This window comes from Pinus tabuliformis, chromosome 1_1 (assembly GCF_031772625.1).
Source record: "Pinus tabuliformis cultivar Carrire ecotype Pingquan chromosome 1_1, CPIR1, whole genome shotgun sequence".
NCBI lineage: Eukaryota > Viridiplantae > Streptophyta > Pinopsida > Pinales > Pinaceae > Pinus > Pinus tabuliformis.
This window is the reverse complement of record NC_142297.1, coordinates 864,255,784-864,280,408: the sequence shown is the minus strand read 5'-3', so window position 1 is coordinate 864,280,408 and position 24,625 is coordinate 864,255,784. Positions and strand designations below refer to the sequence as shown.

General features: G+C 33.0%; 1 protein-coding gene across 1 annotated transcript; it reads right to left on the bottom strand.

Moving 5' to 3' along the window:
- Positions 1 to 22,337: 22,337 nt before the first annotated feature.
- LOC149217020 (uncharacterized) lies at positions 22,338 to 23,620 on the bottom strand. The gene is made up of 2 exons (XM_089391301.1): positions 23,472 to 23,620; positions 22,338 to 22,787 (listed from the first exon to the last, which is right to left on the bottom strand). Exons 1-2 carry the CDS (start codon positions 23,594 to 23,596, stop codon positions 22,526 to 22,528), a joined length of 387 nt encoding a protein of 128 aa, XP_089247427.1. The 5' UTR covers positions 23,597 to 23,620; the 3' UTR covers positions 22,338 to 22,525.
- Between the last annotated feature and the right edge of the window lie 1,005 nt (positions 23,621 to 24,625).

The following is a 24,625-nucleotide window of genomic DNA, read 5'->3' as shown; positions in this document are numbered from 1 at the left end:
AACAGTAGATCACCCTAGGGGCCATCTAGATGGGAATGCAGGAGTTGCAAACCTTCGCATTGCAAGTTGGTATGGTGTCTACCAGCTTGGATATCGGCACATCAGAGGCTGCCGATATGTTGCACATGAAGGCTTCCAGTGCACTAGTGCTATTGGATGGAGCATTGACAACAGAAAATGAGGCTGGTAGGTCCACTGTCAGTGCCTTGGATTGAACCTAGTAGTGCTCTCGTGTGAAGCACTCCACTCCTTGCAGGATGGAGTAATCGCAGAGCCGAGGGCCCGTAAGCACCGCACCCTCTAAGTGATCAATGAATAGAAAATCAGCAATGAGCAGATGGCCTTACAGAGGGATGCTACCATTGCCACCGAGGCTAGGGCAACCAACCAGAGAAAGAAGATCATATAGGTCGTGGAGGAGGCCTGCAGAATGGTCCCAGAATTGGCCATTCTAGAGGAGGAGCCAGTCGAGGTCTGCATCCGTAAATTGGCCACAAGGGTGCGTGACACTCAAATGGAGATGGCACAGGTTTTGTTGGAGCTGAAATTTCAGATCACATAGCTCCACTTGAGGGCCTAGCCTTCAACACCACTAGAGGTAAAGGAACAATGAGTGGTCGCTATCACAGAAGTAGCCGCGATAGTGGAAAGTGTAGTAGAAGACTACACCCAGTTGTTTGAACAATCGTTTGAGGTCCTGACCGGCTTGCAGGAGGACCCAAACATCCAGAGGCTCGAGATAGAAGAGCACAAACTCTAACAACGCTATGATGAAGTTAAGGGAAAAACGCAAACCGTTGCGCTAACACAGAGGTTAGCCAAGCTATAGGAAGCCAAGCAGTGGAAGGAACAGGTGGACGCAACGCTGCACAAGGAAGCAATGCCGAAGGAGCGACTAAAGCCATAGCTGGAGGAAGCTTATGTAGTCACCGACAACATTGAAGGCAAGCTTGTGACTTTGCAAGCGATGCAACAACAGCTTTAGGCTGACAGCGCAGGGGCAGTAACTAAGAAGACAATCGAAGATGTGAAGCAAACAACAACTCAGTGCACAGCCGAAGTTGCGGTCATCAGTGTCGACTTGGATAGGCTTCGCGCAAAGATCTCCATGCCTACCGAGTGACTCGAGGGCGAGTCACGATGTTTTTGTTGGGGGCTTGTTGGAGCGGGATCCCCAAGGGCAGTTTTGGGGCAGAAAGCCCCTATTTAAGTCAAGTTTTTGTAATATTATTGTAGAGACTCCGCATTTTGTGGTCGCGAAGCGTGAAGGTATCATGTGTCACAAAGGGTAGTCCGCCCTTAGTTTTGTAAAGTCGGTTGTAAAAGATCTACACATGGTCCGAGAACCATGGGATTATATAAAAAGAGCTAAGCTCTAAGTAGTTAGAGGCATCGATCGAAGAAGTAAGAGAGTCATAGCTTTAGAGCAAGAAGTCTAAGTATTGGGTTGTAGCATAGGTAGAGGCTTTGTAGCTGAGTGCGTACGGGCCTAGGGTAGAAGTCTGCAACTGAGTGCGTGAACCCCTGCAGCTGTGTGTGCAGGGTGAGCAGAGTCTGTAACACTTGGAAGATATTAATAAAAGGAGTTATTCTGCAATTTCTGTGTATTTGTTCTTTTTATGGGTTTGGATATCTTGTGTATGAATTTCCTTTATTATGCTTACATGATGCGCGAATGAATGTGATTACATTGAATAATTGAACGCAATCACGAATATCTGCTTACGTGGTGATAACTTTAAGTATTTGACAAGATAAGCAAATCACTGAGGATAATTGAGGAATCTGCACGGCACGCTGCCATAACAGCGTAACAGTACCTGAGCCACAGGTTAGGGTTGTGTGAAGGTATTGAAATCTGGAATAAAGGGTTTGCCTTACAAGCCCTAGGGAGATATCACCTATGGGAAGGCAGGGATAGAAGAGATAAAACGACATCAAAACCATCTCAGGGTGCAGAAACTTGGTTCCATCATCCCCCCATACTGCTTCGGGTGAGACTTCAGTCCACACTTCGCAGGTTAATGCCGAAATGGGCATAAGTGTAGGGATTTGTTTGGCTAAATAACACTGAACCTGGGTCAAGCCCCCTTCAAGCCAACAACATATTAGTATGCTATCAAGATTGAGCAAAAGTTTAAATAGAAGATGAAGGAATTTGGATCTGCAAATCTAAAGCAAGGAAAAGGCGCCCCCAAACCACAAAACAAAGCACCAAGTGAAGGCGGGGCTACCTAGGACAGCCTGTCAAAGCTGCAAGCAAATAAAAACACCACAAATACGAAGAAGGACATAGGAAAATGGTGTGAGTTCCATAAAAGCTCCACTCACAATACAAGTGAGTGTCGAGCCAAGAAGTCACTAGTGGTTGAGGTGAAGGCTTTTGAATTAGATGCAGGTTCTAATTCTCAATCAAAACCTGATAATGGAACTGATAAAGGGAAGCAGATCATTGATGTGGAGCCCAACACCACCATGGCCACCACCAAGATATAGAAGATTGAGCTTGAAGATCCAAAGGAGGGGGAACGCCTCTCCCACTCATAGATGTGGGTGAAGGGTTCTCCGCTGCAGTTCATTGTCGGCAACGGCAGCCAAGACAACCTCATTTCAGTAGAGGTTGTGAAGCGGCTGGGCCTAAATACTACATCACATCCATGGTCATATACCATCGAGTGGCTTCACCAAGGATGAGATATTTTCATCAGCCAGTAGTGTCGCCTTCCCTACAACATAAATTCCTTCATGGATGAGGTACCATGTGATGTTGCTCCTCTTGAAGCTTGTGATGTATTGTTAAGATAACCATACTTGTGGAAGTGATGTGTTGTATATGAGTCTAGACCTCACTTTGTGATTATTACTTTGGCTAATAAGTTGTACTGGATATCGGAGGTAGCCTCACCTACCGCCATCTCTTTAATCACTACAAAGCTATGCAGTAAGATCATTTCCCAGACTAGGAAATTTATTTTCCTTATGATTCTCCCCGAGGGAAAGAAGAAGGTTGTGGCCATGGCTTCGAAGCAGGGCTCCTCTACACAAAAACAACAGATGGACAAGGTCGTGGAGGAATACAGGGATATTTTCGCCTCACTCACAGGGGTACCTATGCACTATTAGGTCAAGGACTCCATCGATCTGACCCTGGGCATGCCACTGCCTAATGGACTAATATATTGATGCTCTGTTCTGGAGAATTATGAAATCCAGAGGAAGATCCAGTAACTAATGGAGAAAGGGCACATTAGGCCAAACTTATCACCTTTTGGGAGCTCGATTGTATTGGTACAGAAGAAGGATGGGACATGGAGGCTCTGTATTGACTATCGAGCACTGAACAAGATCACTGTCCAGAATAGGTACCCAATCTTGCAAATTGATGACCTTTTGGACCAGCTCAAAGTGGACAAATGTATCAAAAATATTTACTTGAAGTCAGGTTATAATCAGGTTCCTATCGAACCCTCCGATGTGTGGAAGACTACCTTCAAATCCAAGGAGGGCCTTTTCAAATGTTTGGTCATGTCATTCGGATTGATAAACACCCCTGCAACCTTCATGAGACTGATGGATGACATCTTACGACCCTTCACCAATGCATTCATGGTGGTTTATTTAGATGACATCTTGATCTTCAGCCAAAGTTGGGAAGAGAACCTCCACCATATTCGACAGGTCCTTCTAACCCTGCAACAACACAAGTTGTGTGCTAAATTGGAGAAATGAAACTTTGGCCTAACCCAGGTTCAATATCTGCAATACATCATTGATGAGAAGGGTGTACATATGGACCCATATAAGATACAAGTAATTTAGGATTGGCCAACCCCAACCACTCTAATAGAGCTCCATAGTTTTTTGGGTCTTGCCAATTTATACCATAGGTTCGTGTTGGGGTTCTCTCATATCACTTGGCCTTTAAGTCAAGTCACCAAGGGTAGAGTGAAAGAAAAGTTTTTTTGGTAAAAAAACCCACCAAAAAGCATTCTATGAGTTGAAGAATCACCTCTATTCTACACTAATGTTCACATTAACAGACCTGCAACAACCATTTGAGATTGAGGCAGATGCCTACGACTATGCTAATGGTGTGATTCTTACTCAGCATGGGCATCCAATGTCTTACCACAGTGAGACACTTTTAGACATAGTCTGGAAGTACCCCACTTACAACAAATAAATGTATTCCATTGTGTAGGCCTGCCGTCAATGGAAGCATTACATTTTCAGGAAGGAAATGGTCATCCACATAGACCACCGACCTCTATAGTTCATAAAGACACAAGGGAAGTTGCAGAACGATCACCACCCGGAATTTTCCACCTAGATGCAACAGTTCCACTTGAACATTAAGTATAAGAAGGGTAGCACCAATAACGTGGCTAATTTCCTCAGCTAACCATCGGCAACGATGCTAATCACTGTGCTCGAATCCTGTGGGCATGAGACATTGGGGTGGCTAAATCTTTACAAGAGCGATCCAGAATTTGGCAGCATATACCAGACACTCCTGGAAGGGAAGCACGTTCCAAATTTTCACCTTCAAGATGAACTGTTATGCCACCTGGGACGCATCTGTGTTCCTTCAAGTGAGCGTGCCAAGATGATTTGGGAGGCGTGCTACAATTAGGTCGCTAGACATTTCAGAGTAGAGAAAATAGTGGTGGTATTGCAAAAGTACTTTTATTGGCCAAAACTTTGTTAGGATGTTGGGAAGTACACTAGATCCTGCACCGCCTGCAGCATTGCCAAACCAACCATCAAGAATCAAGGCATGTATACTCCTCTACCTACTCCTAGTCGACCTTGGGAATCCGTCTCCATGGATTGCATGCCTGGCCTTCCTTCTACTAAGCACGACAACGACTACGTTTTCGTGGTCGTCGACAAATTCTTTAAGATGGTCATCATGGCGGTCTACATGAAGAGTATCACAACGGAGGCCATTTCTAAGCTCTTCTTTGAGAAAGTGTGGGTACACTTTGGGATCCCACAATCCATTGTCTCAAATCGGGACAAAAGATTCTTGATTGCATTTTGGTCAAGTCTTTGGTCGATATTGGATACAAAACTTACTAAGTCCATGACTTTCCATCCCCAAACTGATGGCCAAACAGAGGTTGTCAACAGGATGACCGTACACACATTGTGAATGTAAAACTCGAAGCATCCATGCACATGGATCAAAGTCTCCCCAATGTCCAACACAGTTACAATAGATCTCTCCATAGCTCAATAGGCCACAACCCCTTTTAGGTAGGGCTAGGATTTTAGCCATTATGCCCCATTGATGTGGCCATACAATTTGTAGCCATTAAGGTAAAATTCGACTCACGTTCAATCCAAAGCTGAAAGGGCTAACAAATTCATTGAGTGAATTCAACACATTCGCCAACAGGTCCATGATATATTGGATAAAGCCAATGCTAAGGATAAGCAGTGCCATGATCAACATCGAGTGATGCACAAGTCCCAGGTTGGTGCCAAAGTTTGGCTACATATTCACAAGGAGTGCCTTGATGAACCCCACCACAAGATTCGATCGCTCCAATATGGGACATACACCATCACCAAGGCCCTCGGTGACAATGCCTTCAAGCTCAACATCTCACCGTTCCTTGGTCTACACCCAGTGTTCAATGTAGATCGCCTTCGGCCATATGTTCCACCATTGTTGGACACATTTGACATTGCATAACAACCCACACCAAGAGAGCTCAACCCAGACTGCATGGAATGGTCCACAACTGATCAGATCATTGACACACAGATCACGAACACTCACAAACATAAGGTACAATTATATTGAGTTGTCAAAGCAGACCAACTCCTTCACCAGGGCAAGTGGTTCACCAGGGACCAGGTTCAACAGAAATTTCCTCACTTCATGGAGGCTCTGCACGCAACGGGGACCATTGCTTCCTAAGGGGGGAGGAATGGTCCAGGTGGATATTGGTGGCCACCCACCTATTACACCTAGACCCCCTAGTCAGTTTCATCTGTTTCCTTGTTCATTTCAGCATTTACTATTCTTAACGGTTTTTCGGGTTCTGAACTTTCGGAGCAGTTTTGACCCCCTAAATGGAGATTTTTGGGGTCTACGGTAGGCCCATAGCCATTGACAAGGGAATTTGATGAAACCTATAGTACTTGGTGATACTTTTCCAACAAGGTATTGTATGCGCCAAACGGAGATAATATGACCAAGTTACGACCCCGGGAGGTTAGCTGCCCAACTAACCCCAATAAGGCCCACAAACTCTTGGTGTTACATCTACTGGGGTTAGATTTTTAGTTGTTTAGGGTTTTCTCATGTTTTCCAATAATAAATAGGCACTTGAGCCTCATTGTAAAACACTTTAGAGGCATGTAGCCGCCACATCTCTTCTCAGAGATAAGCTACCATCGCCCAAGCTATCTTATTTCCATTCTGTTTGTAAGCATAGTTCAATATTTTTCTATTAATGAAATGAAGTGGTTTTCTGTTGCATCTCTGTGTTTATGATTATATCTGTAAGTTTTTGTATTCATGTTTAAGTTCGGATCACACATGGGCACTATTATCAACAAAGTTCATATACGCAACAAAATATATGAGATGATCAATGTTACAAATGAGGGCCTGCTTATATACCTAGGCAGGTGTCCCTTCATGAATGGTATTGTCCTTAGAGACATGCTTATTCATTAACTAATTGGTATTTAATTAACTATTATTATGATTATTATTTATTTATATTTATATTATTTTTATATAAATTATATTCATACCATTGCCTTCCTCTTCAAAAAGTTTTGTCCTCAAAGCTTGTTGCTAACAAGGCATGTGATCTATTTCTTGTCTTGTAATATGTTCGCATCTTTACAAATTCTTGGAGTTTCCATATTTGTTGATACAAGATAATCAGATCCTCTAAGTGATAAAAAAATTATCACACTGAGAATGGATATGACTATCCTAAATCAATCTTTTGTGAATATTGCAGTTACTAGATACTTCATAGGATTTTTTATTATAAGAATGAATTGAGGTGACATCAACATTCTTTGGAACATATGTCACTTGTATATGATATGAGTGATATGTATCTTTAGACAAGTTAAGATATCTACATTTATGGCTTGGATTTAGATAAGGATTTCTTCTGATCTGGTCTCCCCTTAACACAATTTGTGGTGATTTTTGGTTTACTGGAGGTGTCTGATTACCATTAGGTACAAAAGTCAATTGGTTAATCACTTGATCTTCATTTGAAATTCTTGTTCTTTGCACTGTAGCATATAAGTAAGTCTTCATTTCAGCTGTATTTGGATTTAACTAAACTATGAGATTAATGGGATCTATGTTTGGTCCCTTTTCTTCAACTTGAATTTCCAATTTCGAATATTTCGATGCTTCCTTCTTGATAAGTTGTTGTACCTTGTTTTCCAACAACTTGTTATTCTTTTTAAGCTTCTTAATTTGTGTCAACAATTTTTTACTATGGTGCCAGGAACTATGAATAATACTCTAGAAGGGTCAATATGTAATGGATATTGATGGTTTAATGGGCCATATTTAACCCCTAGTTGGCTATCAAGTTATATTATAGTTGGGCCACTAGGAGGAAAAGGGGTTCTATTCTATTTGAGTGCATTTTGTTCCATAAATGAACGTAGTAGCTAAGATTGGATATAGAGAGAGAAAACAAAGATGGTTTTTGTACTATATTATCACATGGGCCACAAGTCTCAATCTTTTGTACTTGAATTCAATTCCATTCAAAGAAAGGGATAACATAGTAACCTCACCTTCTAGATGCATTTTTTATTGAAAGGGTTCCCAAATAATATCTTGTGTTATTATGGTTGTGAGTGATTATATTCATGTTGGTTCTTGATTTTCCATGTTTTATATATTGCGTGCATGAAAATAGTAACTTAATAAATCTAAAACTATAAGAAAATATAAATCTCATAATTTAGATTTCAAATTTTATGTATAATTGTATTAGATCTACTATGATGGATTGTCCAATGGAAAATCCATGGTAGTTTATAGATCATGGATGGTTTTAAAATAACCTTAAAAGTTCTAGGGAAAATTTTTGAGGATGAAAATTTATCTCAAAGTGTGGAAACTTTGGTGAATCTTACTAGTTCCTAATATGCAAATTGTAAAGTGTTTGGTGATATGTTTGTAAAATGTATTCAAATTTATAATGATTTTATAAAGTATCTATAATTTTTTCACAATTTATAATATAATCTAATTTTGTCTTATAAAATGTGGGCGAATCATTTAAGAAAAAATGGAAATTTGTGAATCTTTCTTTTGGAAAAAGCATGTAAAATTAGCTCATCTATGAAACTCAACCCCTAAAATTTTCTTTTCCTAAAACTTGATAAGATAAATAAGTAAAAATATCTTATTAGGAGAAAGAAAAGATATCATATAAATAGAAAGAAAAAAAATTTACTACACCTCTTTAAGTCCAACCTTAGAAAGTATTGGAGGGAAATTCTGATTTGTAAGACTAAATAAAATCACTTACTTCCCTTCAAGAACCACAATATTTACTTTAAAACCCTCTATGAATTTAGTAATTCCATGGATACAATTTTGAATGCCCTTATAGATGATGACATTTCTTTTAAATACATTGAGTTTCAGGTTAACTAGCTTGCTAATGCGAAAGCTAAGCACATTGAAGGCTACCAAGCTAAATTTTTTGAAATAGGAGAACCTATCCTGATCTAAAAAACAGAAAAGACCTTTAATTTGGTATTGAAGAATTTTTTCCCTAATCCTTGGACATGGAGCTTATTATGCCTATTTTTAAGAGTGCAGATAAGATCATTCCCTCTAATTACAAAACCATTACGATTAACCACATTTTTGCCAAGTTGTACAAGATCTTTTTGGAAAAGAAAATTAGTCTTTGGCTTGAAAAGCATGGTAAAAGAGCTAAGGGCCAAGCTTGGTTTAGGTGATATCATTCAACCATTGACTTGGGTTGGGTTACTCAAGAATAATTGCAGAGAAATTCCATAATAATAAAACCAATCCCTTTTTTTGTTGAATTTAGAAAATATTTTGGCATTGTTCCTAGAGAAAAGTTCTGGAAGAGTCAGGAAGAGATAATTATTCCTCTCAATTTGAGGGCTTCTGTGACAAGGTTGTATGATAATGTTATATCCAATCTTAGGACTACAGAGGGTTGGTTAGAAGAAATTAAATGCAATATTGGAGTCAACCAAGGGTGTCTCTTATCTATTATCCTTTTGGGCACATACATTGATAAACTAACAAATGGTTTGGAAGATCCAGTTTGTGTTGGCCCCATGCTCACTGTTATGGTCATAACTCTTCTCCTTTATACTAAATGTATTGTTCTTTTTTCAAGGATTCATTCTGATCTTAGCAAGAAACTCAAAATCATCCAATATTTTTTCTTCAAGATGGATATGACTTTCTTTCTGACAAAACTATAGTCATGATAATTAAACCCAAAAAATACCACCTATACAACTTTCATTTATGACAAAAACTCCTTAGAGTAATTTCCTTTATATCTAGGAATTGAGCTCCATTGTAAGCACAATTGGAATCATAACATTGAGAAAAGGTGAAATCGAGGTTGGAAAGATTACTATGGGATTGAAAACAATTGCAACTCAATATATTCTTAGATTTGAGATAAAATGAAGGTCCTCTTTGAAACTCTTAATACCCTATTATTTTATATGGATGTGTGGTTTGGTGTTGTAATATATCCATAGAGTCATGGAAGAATATTGAATAGATTTAATAGATTCAAAAAAATTCTATAACCTCCAACCTAAATATTAAGGAAATACTCCCTACCCTATCCTCTTGATTGAAGCAAGCCTTCCCCCCATTGAAAGTAGGATGTTGACTAGGTATCTTATGCATAAGAGGAACTTATACAATATGGATGCTAAGGTATTTCCTAAAATTGATTCTAGCTTGAGCTAAAACCCCCAACCTTCAACTCATGCAAAGGTGGCATAAGGATGCCAAGTATTGGATGGACGATTGGGGAATGAAGGAGGAGATCATCTTGTAGAATATGGATAATGTTAAACATATTAATACTTCTAAATTTAAGGAGAATTTATGGGGAAATAATGAGCTAGAGGGAAAAAGTAAAATATGATATTATAAGGAGGTAATTAACCCCAATCTTGAATACCAAACTTATCTTTCTGACTTGACTAACATTAAGAAGAAATTGAACATTTTCAAGATATGAACTAATTCTCATGAGCTTCATAGTGAAACAGACCCAAAATTCCATGGGATGAAAGAGTTTTTCACTTGTGTGATCCTAAGATGTTTGAAGATGAAAAATAATTTCTCTTAGACTTTCAATCTTATACTCAATTCATTGCAGTTTCCAAAATATTTCTTACACTACCGACCTTCTTAACCCTTTAACTAAGAAAAATTATGGTGATCATGGAATGCTTCTCTCACTTCTTTTTGAGCATAGAAAGAAAATATTAAAGAATTGATTAATCTCTTACCTTCTTAAGATCTGATAAAGCATGTAGGTATTAGAACATCGTCATCGTTGTCATTGTTTCTGTCGTCGCCATCTTTGTCATCATCATCGTCATCGTCGTTGTCGTCACTATCATCGTTGTCATTGCCGTCGTCATTATCGTCGCTGTCGTCGTTTTCAATGTCGTCACCGTCGTCGTTGTCTTCGTTGTTGTCATCATTGTCGTCGTTATCGTTGGTGTCGTCGTCATCATCGTCGTCGTCGTCATCATCATCATCATCATCATCATCATCATCATCATCATCATCATCATCATCATCATCATCATCATCATCATCATCATCAGTTTAATAAATATTTATATTTATATTATAAAAATATTTATTCTTTCGTTTATATATATATATATAGATATAATTTACTAAGTTCACATACATTTGAGTTAATATTTCTATTTTTATTTTTTTTATTTGATCCATGGGGATTTGAAATTTGAATTTCATAGTTTACATAATACTTTATAACAAGGAAATCACTAATTAAACTACACCTAGGTGAGTTAATATTTTAGTATTAACTGACTTATTATAATATAATATAATAAAAAATGTTACAATTAAATTTTAATTAAAGATTAAATATTAAAAAAAAATTATTAATAATTTTTTATTAAAATTATAATTTTAAATAATTGGAATTAATTTTTTAATATATAAACAATACTTTTCAACACATTTAATATATTTTGACTTTATAATATTAGTTATTACAGTATTAGCTCTCAATATTTACAATTCTACCACTTACAAAAAATTATATATATATATATATATATATATATATATATATATATATATATATATATATATCACATAAAATATTAAATTATATATTTTAAGCATTTATATTTGTAAACAAATCAAACTAATTTCGCATTAGACATGTAAATGATATATAAATTGAATGTAGAGTATATTTTTTTCTTCCATGTAATAAAGCACTTCAAGTTCAAGTTTATAGGGATAATAATGTATTCCTTAGGGCTCTAAGCATTTTAAGAACAAGGCTTGAATCCATTAAAACAATATACACAATATGATTTCATCATGTCATTTGCAATAATTAAATCTAGGTGGAAAGGTTAATGATTATTCCTACCATACAACTTAAAAATATTTATGAATCTCTCACACCATAAAATATCATTTTGAAAGTCCCTAGAGAAGATGAAATCTTTTTTTTGAAATACGTTGAGTTTGGGATTTAGCATCTTGCAACCTATGAAATATAAATACCTTGAAGGCTATCAAGCTAAAATTTTGAAGATAGGAGGACCTATATTCATCCCTCATATACACAAACTCTTCAATTTAATGGTGAAGTAACACTTGGATGTCGAATCTCATTATACCTATCTCTAAAGGTGGGAATAAAGTAATTCCCTCTAATTATGTGATTTTTTATTAAGCTAATTTTAGCAAAGCCATATGAAATTATTTCGGAAAAGATGATTGAAAGATATGATAAAAGAGATAAATGCCAAGTTGGGTTTAGGAGATATCATTCAACTATAGAACACATTGTTGCTGTTAGGATCATTATGGAGGAGCATTGTAATAATAAAAATATCCTCTTCTATTGTTTCATAGACTTTATAAAAGATTTTGACATAATTCACGGGAACAATCTATGGAAGATTTTGGAAGAGATAATGGTTCTTCTTGAGTTAAGGGTTATTGCAGTGAGGTTGTATGAGAATGTTATTTCTAATATTAGGATAAGTAAGAGTTGGGTAGAAGAAATTAACTATAATATTGGAGTCAAGTAAGGGTGTCCCTTTTCCCCTACCCTCTTTGGCATATACATTGATAATCTAGAAAATTGTTTGGAAGATGTAGGTTGAGTTGGTTGTAGGCTTATTTGTATTCTTAACTCTTCTCCTTCATGATGATGATATTGTTCTTTTGGTAAAGAGTCCTAATGAGATTGATAAGAAACTAATAATCCTCCAATATTTCTATGCCAACATGGGTATACCTATTAACATTGACAAAACAAAGGTCATGATAATCAAATCCTCAAAGATAATATATAACACTTTCATATATGACAACAACAATTTAGAAAAAGCTCCTTCATACAAATATATAAGAATCAATATCCATGAAAGATCAACTATAATTATAGCACGAGAAAAGGATAAATGGGGGATGTTAAGCTTATTATGGACTTAAAACAATTGTAAGTCAATAGATCTTTGGATATGGGACGCCTATTTTCACCCCTTTTATGTTATACAAATGTCATTTTTGGGATCATATCATCTCTAGAGATTCGTGAAGGAAGAAAGAAAAGGTCCAAGCGAAGTTTATAATCTACAATCTCAAGAATAAAGGAAATATTCCCTATCCTATCCTCCTTATCAAAGAAATCCTTTGCCCCATTTAAATCATGGCTATGACTAGATATATTATTTATAAGAAGAGGTTAAACAACATCGAAGACGAGTTTTCCTAAAATTTCTTCTAACTACAACCAAAAACACCACCTTTGGCTCAAGTGGGGATAACATAAGAATGCCAAATATTTGATAGATTGGGGGATAAAAGGGGAGATCATTTTTTAGAATAAGGATACTATAAAAAATATTATTACATCAAAATTTAAGGAGAATCCGTGGTGTAATAAATATCTAGAGGGAGAGATGAAGCTAAGATATTATGAGGAAGAAACGTATCTTCATCTTGGCTAATGTAAAGAAGAAAATAAACATTGCTAAAATAAGAACAAATAATTAGGATATCCATAGTGAAATTGAGCATCGGGAAATTTCCAAAACACCTTGGGTTGAAATATTCTATCATCATTGTAACACTAGGAGGGTTGAATATGAAAATCACTTTCTCCTAAATTGTGTGACTTATAAAAACATTAAATATAAATTTCAAATATTTGTCACATGACAAACTTTCTTGATTTTTTAAGTCAACAAAACTATGGTGATCTTGGAACATTTCTTTTAAAGCTTTTTAGCATAGAAATATAATTATAAATAATTTCAAATAATCTCTTATCTTCTACGTATGATAAACCATTTCATCCTTAATATATATATATATATATATATATATATATATATATATATATATATATATATATATATATATATATATATATATATATATATATATATATTCCAAAGAAAAGAAATCTTATATTCATGAAAAATGAAAATACATATTACTATCATTTAAAGGACTCATTTCACACATTGTTCCCATCATTGTGGTTACAAAATAATGTGAATTTGCCATTTGTAGAACCTTTATATATTTTCAAGAAGGAAAAACATATACCTTCACTTACAAGAAAATTGTTAACATATACCTTCACCTACCAGAAAATTGTTAATTGGGTACAAAAATTCTAAGAGTTTTCTTTCCTTTCACTTTTTTAATATGTGATCTTCATAACTAATAAAATAACCATTTAGCCCTTTCTCTCTATCTATAACACACACACACACACATATGCTTGTGATTTTTTTTAATGGGGTGCTCTTCATCACTAACAAAATAACCTCTCCCAAGGGTGTTCAGGAGTGAGTGTTCCTCATCCCCCTTTGATATGATGCCATCTCACACGAAAGGGGTTTTTGGCTCCCACTATACTTAGTGTATTACATCTACTCCCATTACTTCATCGATAATGGTACAAATATTGCATAATTTTAAACATCATTTGAATATTACAAGTCACATATGGAGGTACAGGAGGACTTAGTGGGATAATTCTATTAGATTGGTAGAATTGGAGGAAAAAATGACAGTATAGACTGCAAGCTAACCATTCTATCCAGGAGATAAACCAACATCTCCTTCTCATTGGTTGAGGGTAGTGATTAGCTAGCACAGATGTTTGGAGATTCTTCCCAATAGTTGTTACGACTTGTTGGTTTTTTTCTTACAACACTAGTAGTCATTTTTGTCTTTTCATGTTAGTGTATATCAAGGTCTAGCACAACCAACTTGTCTTTATAAGTTTCTATTTACAATATGCTTTAGTTAGATGAGGTCTTAGAACCATCAAGAGTATGAAATTATGTTACTAGTCTTATTTCCCTTTGGGTCGACCAGTAGCAATTTTTTTTTGGTCTATGTAATCCTCATTTGACCTAATACATAGTGGTTAGATTTAAAAAAGAAAAGAAAAATAACAACAAAAGAGAGCCTGATTCCATTAACTTAAAAAATAAAATAAAAAATCTGACATTAATTTTTTAATTTTATTATAATTTTAAATTTATAATGTGAATATGAAATTTTAAATATTTCTAAATAGATAAATAATTATTTTTAAATATTCAAAATAATAAAATTAAATTTTGTTAGTGTAAATGTAATTGTAAATTAATATATAAAATTTATAATTAATATTAAAAATGTGATGTAAATTTGTTTTATATGTAAGTCCCTAAAATTACTTCTTCCCGGGTAAGATATCATGAAATAGGTTAATGACTAAAGACCCAAAGGCATCTGGAAGGAGTGAAATCCTACCCCCTGACAGACCACAAGTAGGTAATTCCAAGTGGTGTGGTTTTACTTCAATAACAATGATGAGTCAGATGCATTCGTGGATAGAAACCAGTGATGGTTGTCCCCGCTGGTACTTTGACAACCAAGTTATTATATTAGATCTGAGACCTTTGTGATCCATAATGTACATATAATTCTTTCGGATTAGTCACATTGTTAGGATTTGGTCGACGTTTCAAACCAACTAATGCGGTTCATCCGCTTGACAAGGTGAGAAATCAATAGATCTCAAGGAATAAATAGTAAGGATGCATCACTACCCAGAGTTAGCTGTTGAAAATTAGTCGTTAGGTAATTTGTTACATTGTTTAATGAATTAGTTAGAAATTAGTTGATATGTAATAAATAAATATTTATTTTCGACATTATAAATTAATAATATTAAATTTAGTTAGGAAATATCTGTTGGGAAATAAATAAATATTTCATTTCAATATTATAATTAGATTATTAATATTTATTTTAAAATTATCTAGAAATAATTAGTTTCAAATATTATAATAATAATTGATATTTTTCTAATATAGTTTGTTAGGTTTTGACTCATAATATTAGAAACTAGCTGTTATAAGTAATTGAATATTTTATTTCATAATCATAAGTTAAATGTATTAATAGTAGTGTCATCTAAAAATAATTAGTTTAAATAAGGTAATTTGTTAGGGTTTGACTTATCCAAGGTTGGGCTAGAGTTATTATAGTTTTTCTCATTGCTAAAGAAAACATATAACTAGGGAAGTTATATAAATTAAATGGCTAGTAAATAATGTTAGAAATAAAATGATAAGATGCATCAAAACATTTACTTCATCATACATCTCAAGTTGTTAAAATTGAAAAAATCATAAGAATTACCTAAACCATATTTAAAATTGATCATCATTATTATATTATTAATGATAAAAATAATTAATATATAAGCTAAAAATATATACATTTTACAAAAGATTTTAACAATATCTTATGTAAATATGATTTGTCACAAATATACCATGGCCTATCAATACCACATTCCCAAAAAATCATAACTCATTTCATATGACACTTGTTCATATGCCATTTTTTAATTAGTGATTTAATTAAAAGGGGAAAAACAACCATAAATACTTTGGAAATAAATATCAACTTTGATTTGTGTATATTATTAAGAATATTCTAGAATATTATATGGAGGTTAAATCCTTACCATCTATCTAATAATTATTAATAATTAAATTAAAGTTCTTGAAGCCCTATTCCAAAATAGACATGTTATCAACATAATAATGAAATAAGTAAATAATAAAAACACGTATCTATGTCACTGGAAATAAATGAAATATTACGTTTTATGTTTTAATAATATTCTCTTACTATTTTTTCTTTACATTATTAATAGTTTTCATATAGTCGTTTTTGTTGTATATATATATATATGTGTGTGTGTGTGTGTGTGTGTGTGTGTGTGTGTGAATGAAGTGTTGACTGATTTGGTCTTGTATGAGGTTGAAAAGATGATTTTAATGCACTACTGTGTTGTGCCACCCCTAGCACATAGCCACAAGTAAGAAACCCAAAATTTGAACATGGGACGTTATACTCACATTTATTTTACATTTCCAGAGGTTTTCCATGCTTTACATTCACCCTTGTTATGTTATATGGATGTGAGGTTTGGGGTCATATCATCTCAAGAGAGTCCGGAAGGAAGATATAGTAGATCTAAGAGAAGTTTATAATCTACAATCTAAAGCTTAAAGGAAATATTCCCTATCCTATCCTCCTCATCAAAGTAAGTCTTTTCCCCATTTAACTCATGGCTATGATTAGGTATCTTATGTATAAGAAGAGGTTAAAGAACATCAGAAGACAAGAATTTTCCTAAAATTTCTTTTGCTCTAGCCAAAACAACCTCCTTCAACACAAATGGGGATGGCACAAGGATGTTGAGGCTTGGATAGGCCATTGGGGCATAAAGGAGGAGATCATTTTGTGGAATAAAGATACTATTAAAAACATTATTACATCAAAATTTAAGGAGAAGTTGTGGGTGATAAATAGTGGGGGGACGCGGGGGGGTGTGTGGTGTGGACGAGGCGAATAAAGATAAGATATTATAAATATATTATCAACTCTCATATAAAATATAAAATATTTTTATCTTAGCTAATGTAAACAATAAAATAAACATTGTTAAAATAAAAACCAATTCTTAAGAGATCCATACTAAATTTGGGGCATTGATAAATTCCCAAAATACCTCACATTGAAAGAGTCTATCACCTTTGTGACTTATCTAAATTTCAAAATATTTGTCACACCACGAACCTTCTTTCTTGACCTTTTAAATCAACAAAACCATGGTGATCTTAAAACACATTTTTAAATATTGTTTAAGCATAAAAATAAAAACATAAAGATTTTCAAGCAATGTCTTATCTTTAGGTCACCATTTCATCTTTAGTGAACATTAATAATCATCTGTATATTCCAAAGGAAAAAACCTTATATTCACGAAACATGAAAATGCATATTACTATCCTTTAAAGGGCCCATTTGGCACAATATTCCCATAGCTATGCTAAAAAAAAAATGTAAACCATCATTTCTAAAACCTTTCTATATACTTAAGAAGACACCACCTATACCTTCACCTACAAGAAAACCTTTCTATATACTTAAGAAGACACAACCTATATCTTCACCTATAAGCAAATCGTTAACTAGGTAAAAAAAAACAGAGAGAGTTGTTTTCTTTTTAGTTTATAGCTTTTTGTGCTCTTCTCATAAAATTGTCGTTTGCATTTAATGATTTTGTTTTCAATATTTTTAGTTGCAAACCTCTTTTTTTAGTGCAAAAATTGAGGAAAGATTTAGGTCATGAGATATTTGATCCCTTTCTATGCTTGATACACCCAAAGATAAGATGGATCTAGGCTAATTTATTTTCTATAATTAAAATCTATATTTTTAATCAAATATAAATTTACTTTTTACACACACATTGAATTATTATCAAAATAATATTGAAAATAACATTAATTTTTTAATTTCTAAGTTTATTATGATTTTAAATTTATGTGAATAAGAAATTTTTAAATATTATTAAATTAATAATTTTTAATTAAATAAATAATTGTTTCTTAATATTTAAAATAATAAAATTGATGATGATGATGATTAAAATCCATAAAGACCAATATTGCTTATCATAGAAAATAAAATATTACTAAAGATTCTTTAACATTTTATTTTTATGATTAAAAAGAAGAGAAAGAAACCCTCCCATATACACTTAAAACAATTTATAAAATTATATTGTTTTTATAAATTTCGCTCCCTGAGATATTTCATTGTATAATTCATCTGCTTGCTCATAAACCATACCAATAATATAGATATAGATTCTTAATATTGAAAGTGTCCCTTTTTTCATTAGTTTAGATGACAAAAAGAAGACATAATCCTTGAGTGCATACATAGACATAACAACAGAACTGTGGGAGCTCTGCTGGACAAAGTAATTGTGACTAATCTAAGACAAAAAGGAGCTACCCATGACCATCAAGATAGAAAATAAAGCTTTGCAAAGACCTGGAAATGTCGAACAGAGACCTACTAGTGAGGAGAGCCACCACTGGGCTCGCTTGACCACAATGAGAGCCAATGGAACATAGTCGGCCTCAAATGGAACCACACCTCCCACGAGCTACCATTTAACCAAGAGGCATATCTGTGATGATAAGCATCCACAAAACATGATGGGTCACGGTAAAATCATTCCATCCAATGAGCATGTCGAGAAAACCATTATGGAACCCTCTAGAAGCATACAATTCACCACAAAGCAAATGCAAAGCACACTCATCAATTGAAAGATACCATCCATCCGCCCCATTAACACCTCCCCCAAAGAAGCAGAGCATGATCCAGGAAAGCCATGCGTGCAACAAGGAGAACTACCTTCGGGAGCCTTTAATTTCAAGAAACACCATTAGTTAATTACCACAATTAACTATGTCGAGCTCACCATACTGAGATTCTAATTCCATAAGTGACAGAGCCCCTGTCGGGAACCATAAGTTACAACAGGAACATGAGGGAGACATGTAATTACCTCCATCAATAGAATCGAGCGTACCATATAGAGATCCAATTTCCACCATTGACGGAGCCAAGTTGGCAAGATTGAGACCATACTAGAACTGCACTGCGGGAGCCATTAGTGAACCATCAAAGAGCTGCCTGTGAGATGAAGGACATTCATGACCGCCTACTCACGGAGAGAAAGCAAAGCATCTGCTATGAGATACACACTGTTTCCATGACATTACCCAGGGTCCCCATACCTGTGGAAGGGGAGGAAAAGTGCAAAGGGCTGGAGTTAACCAGCCATATATTGGGTATTTAATGCCCTCAGAGCAGCACGCAATTTAGTCCAATAACACGGAGCGGGCAAATATTATTTAATGTCGAATTTGTCCGCTCCCGTGTTATCGCGTTAAATTGCGTGCTGCTCTAAAGGCATTAAATACTCAATATATAGCTGGTTAGCTCTTTCCGGTACAAAAGCCGATAAAAATGCTGACACTCCACCATTGCGAGAACCAGTGTAGGCCAATGAAAGGACCAGCCAACAAAAGAAGGGAAATGATCACGAATGCGGGCATGGCTGGTGGAAGGCACAAACAATGTAGAGCGGAGAGATGACCCTGAGTGATAACATTCGTAGCTTGTAAATGGAACGAAAGAAGTGCGTGAGTTGGCCATACGCCACCTCCTTGAATATCCAAATATTAATGAATCACCATGATTACTCTGGAAGTTATGAGGGAGAGCTTGTACGAAAATATAAAATGAGAAAATACACCATTGCAATGTATTGAAGCCATCCGTGCTAGCAGACTATGGGATTTGCATGAGCCAAATGGTTATCAAATCGAAGGGCGATCCACATGTTTAACCCAAGTGGCTTGAATTATCACCCAAGGTGGGGAAAATTTATAGAATTATAATTGATATTAAAAATTTTAATGTAAATTTGTAAAATATATGATATTTTATATTTTATAGTTTAATAATTTTCTCTATTTATTTTTGTTTTTTGTTTTTTTGTTTTTTTATAAAAATTATTAATATCTTTAATGGTTTTTTTATTTTTTTAATATATATGGATTATATCCCTCGTTTCTTAGTACATGGTTATTAGCCATAAAAGATTTAAACGTGAAATTTTATATTCACATTTATTTCACATACTTACCCAATCAAATATTTTAAAAGGTTTATTAATTTTTATATATTATTTTTGGATTGATCTTTTAATTTTTCTTAATAAATTCATAACAAAATACTTATATATATGGTTTCATTCTATATACATATATATATTCTTAATTTATTAAATAATTTTTTTATATTAAAATATTTTAGATTAAATATAAATTTAATTATTATTATTATATATATTAAAAAGATTATAGATAATGTTGTAAAATTACCATTGCAAATATGTTTCAGTGCTCTCACCTAAATTTATATATAAAAAAGCTTCAATAAACTTTTTTTAAAATTATATGTAAAGTCTTTTAAATTATTAAAATGGAGAAGAGATGTATTTAGTTTATTTATATTTAAAATATTAATATTAAAATTTCACATATATTTAAAAAATTGAGTTTATAATCATTTACATTTAGTTTTAATTACATTAATTTTAAAGTAAAAAAATTATATATAAAATATAAAATATGTATTTTTTTTTTTTTTTTTTATATTTACATATTTACATGTGTATTTTAAATATAAATTTAATTATTATATATATTTAAGAAAATTATATATAATATTTAAAAATTACTTATAGAAATATGTTTCATTAATTTAACATAAAAATAATAATAATAATAATAATAATGTTTTTTTTTGAATTATATAAAAAAAATTAAATTATTAAAATGGAAAAGACATTATTTTTCTATAATATTTATATTTATATTTAAAACAATAATATTAAAATTTAAAAAAATGAATTTATAATTATTCAAATCTATCTAAAAACGAATATTATTTTGTTATTATTTTTTTTTAAATTATTGTATTTTTTAAGATTAGAAAGTCAAATTTTAAAGATTTAACATTTTTCTCTCATCATCATTAAAATTAGATTAGGATTTTTTTATTACATAGTATGATATTATTATCCATTTCCAAAATATACGAGTTATATAATTTTAAATTGATAATGTTCCTCATAAAATTATACAACTTTTCCTAGAAATTGGGTCTCAAAGAAATTCTAATTATAAAATAATAACAATATACTTGAATGCAGATTTTCACTTGTCAAAAATTTCTTTCTCAAATTATTGATAAAACAATACACTATTTAAAACTTAATGGTAACAATTAAACATCTATCTCTAAGTTGAAATAATATTTTTTACTATTACATATAAATGAATTCAACACCCTTTAATGTTTTAATGTAATTTTTTTTTGTTTTTTGGATTGATTTCACTAACTAAATTTTGAAACCCAATCACCTAATTTACATAATACTTATATAATTTTATAGTTAATTTTACGTAATATTTATATAATTTTATAATATTAATAATTGATATTTAAAATCACATCACTTTAAAAATAAATTTCTTTTTTTCCTAAATGTTATTATTAAATCTTTTTATTTTGAATAAATTTGAAAAAACCCAATTCACAAAATATTAGAATAACATTTTATTTTTATAAATTATAGCCAACAACCATTTAATACTAATTTCACAAGTGGAAAAGAGTCTAGTAAAACGTAAAATAAGACAGAAAATAAAGTGTATGATTAAATCACTCCTTATATCAACTCTTAAAAATTAAAAAAAAAAATCAGAATCAAAAATAAAATATCTATATTACATTTTATCCCCCATATCTGTATTACATTTTATCCCCCATTGTTTATTGCCAATAATAAATTAATACTAATGGTTTATGACTAATAATAAATTAATACTAATTCAAAATTTTATAATACATAACCTTAAATAAAATGTAAGAAAAGACAACTCTAAGTACAAAACAATTTACCATAAAATGCATTATCAAGGCATTCACAAGTTCTAAAAAAAATTAAATACTCCCAACTTAAAAGGAAAGCATTGAAAATATTTTTAAATCATACCAAGCATGCGAGTGATATATAATACAAATGCAAAGTGACATATATAAGTATTATAATCTGATACATAGGAATACTTGTCTGGTTAGATATTTATAGTGTGATCATTATACAAATGCAAAGTAACATATATAAATATTATCATCTAATACATAGGAGTACTTGTCTAGTTATATAAGGATTATCATCTGATACATAGGAGTACTTGTCTAGTTATATATTTACACCGTGACCATTAATTGTAATGGTGTATATAGTATCTATTTTTTTCCAACTTCTACACGGTAACTCTTTATAGATAACTTGCCCTCGCTCTCCCCAAGAGTTGGACGCAGAGATTCTTGTTGTGGATTAAAGATCCCTGTCAATGGATCAGGCATCCACAAGCTTTTGTTGTCACCTCCGTCAAACTCGATTATTTCGCCCGTCACTCGACTGTGAACCTTTATATCACCTGCTGATCGCAATTCTCTTTCATCCTCCGGGTCGCTCTTGTTGTCTGATACCACTCCGCTGCTTGCACTGCACTTAACAAGTTACCATCCCATCAAATACATCGTCAATATTAATATCAATTCTCCGTATTGCAAAACCAAAGATGGTAAAACTTTGAATTATATAATTTTCGCAATCTAAATATTTTAAATATGGTCCTAAATGTATGAAAGATTTTTTTGGCAAAAATTACATGAATATTATTTGTCGAGGCGTTTCGAACCAACTAGTGTGGTTCATCATCAAGACAAGATGACGCGTTTCGAACCAACTAATGTGGTTCATCGTCAGGACGATGAACCACACTAGTTGGTTCGAAAGGCGTCGACAAATGGTATTCCATGTGATTTTCGCCGAAAAATCTCTCATAAACTTGATATGAATCACAGAAGCCTGAACTCTATAATAGTCTTAAATCTATTTATGTAATTATAGCTATCAATTTTCTATACTACAAAACTAAAAATAGTAAAACTTTGAATTATATAATTTTCTTAACCTAAATATTTTAAAAATTATATTAAAAATACATTTTAAACCACCAAAAATAATATCTCTCTTAACATTCTAACTTTGAGAATAAAAAACCCAAAGAACAAAAATTCAACAACACCCTTACAAAATAAAACCCAAAGAACAAAAATTCAACAACACCCTTACAAAATAACAAGATATCGTTTCTGCAACTTAATTATAAAATTCATGCACCACCTGCTCGAATGAAAAGCTGAAGGTGATACAAGAATATTTTCTCTGGTTAAATGGCGACTGCCTCCAACGTTGGAAGGCGTAGCCACCATTTTCATGGCTGTCTTCAATTTGTCTCCCTTCATCATTTGTGGGCTTATTGCTTCCAATATCACTGCAATAAATTTTGGTTTCAATTCTTCTGTATATATAATGGCTAAACGCATCGGCATCTCTGCAAAAGTCCATGCAACTCCAAAAATAATTAGTCGGTTATGTTCTGTACCACATATTAAGTGCAAAGGAATTCAACTCCAGAAGCAAAGAGTCGGTCCTGTTCTGCCCCACACATTAAGTCCAAAGGAATGTTTCTCCTTTACTTTTCTAGAATAACCCACTAGAAAAAAAATGCAGTCTATTCTTAACTAAGTTGTAAAGCTAAATTCCTCGTTCTTTTCCAAAGTACCAATAGTCCTTCCTTTAATGGATTCCCCAGTACAACATTCCATTATGTTCTGATTTTAGGATTTAGTTCTTTCTCTCGTGGATTCTTCTTCCTTTGCTTTTTCAAGTACTCATCCAGAACACCGGCCTCGTCCTTTAGGACTGCCCAACGAGGGAAAAGGCACAGTCCTTTCCAATGGTCCTGAGGGTAAAATTCCTTTCTCCTCAATTATTCAACTAAGACAAAAGGTATAGTTCCTTTCCGATTGATTTTACCTTTTTCATTATTAAAGTACTCATCCAGGACAAAGGGGCAGTCCTTTCTCTAATAGATTCTCCAGGATAAGATTAGACAATCACCTGTAATAAGATATCAATTTTTTTTGGTTTTCACTATGCAGTGGGATTTTATGATAAGAATATGGTGAAGTAGTGATAATACAATATAACAAATAATGAATCAGTATAATAGAACATTTTAGAATTTTACATTGTTATTTATGTTATATAAATATATGATTAATTATTAATTATATTTATTATATAAATTATTTTGAAAAAGGGAAAAAATGAAGTAGCCATTATATTTAAGAAGTATATTTTATTGTAATTATTTGTTTATATATATATATATATAATTATTTGTTTATATATATGTGGGGATGTGGAAGTTTCATAAATATATTATTAATTATGTTTATTATATAAATAAATTTGAAAAAACTAAAAAATAA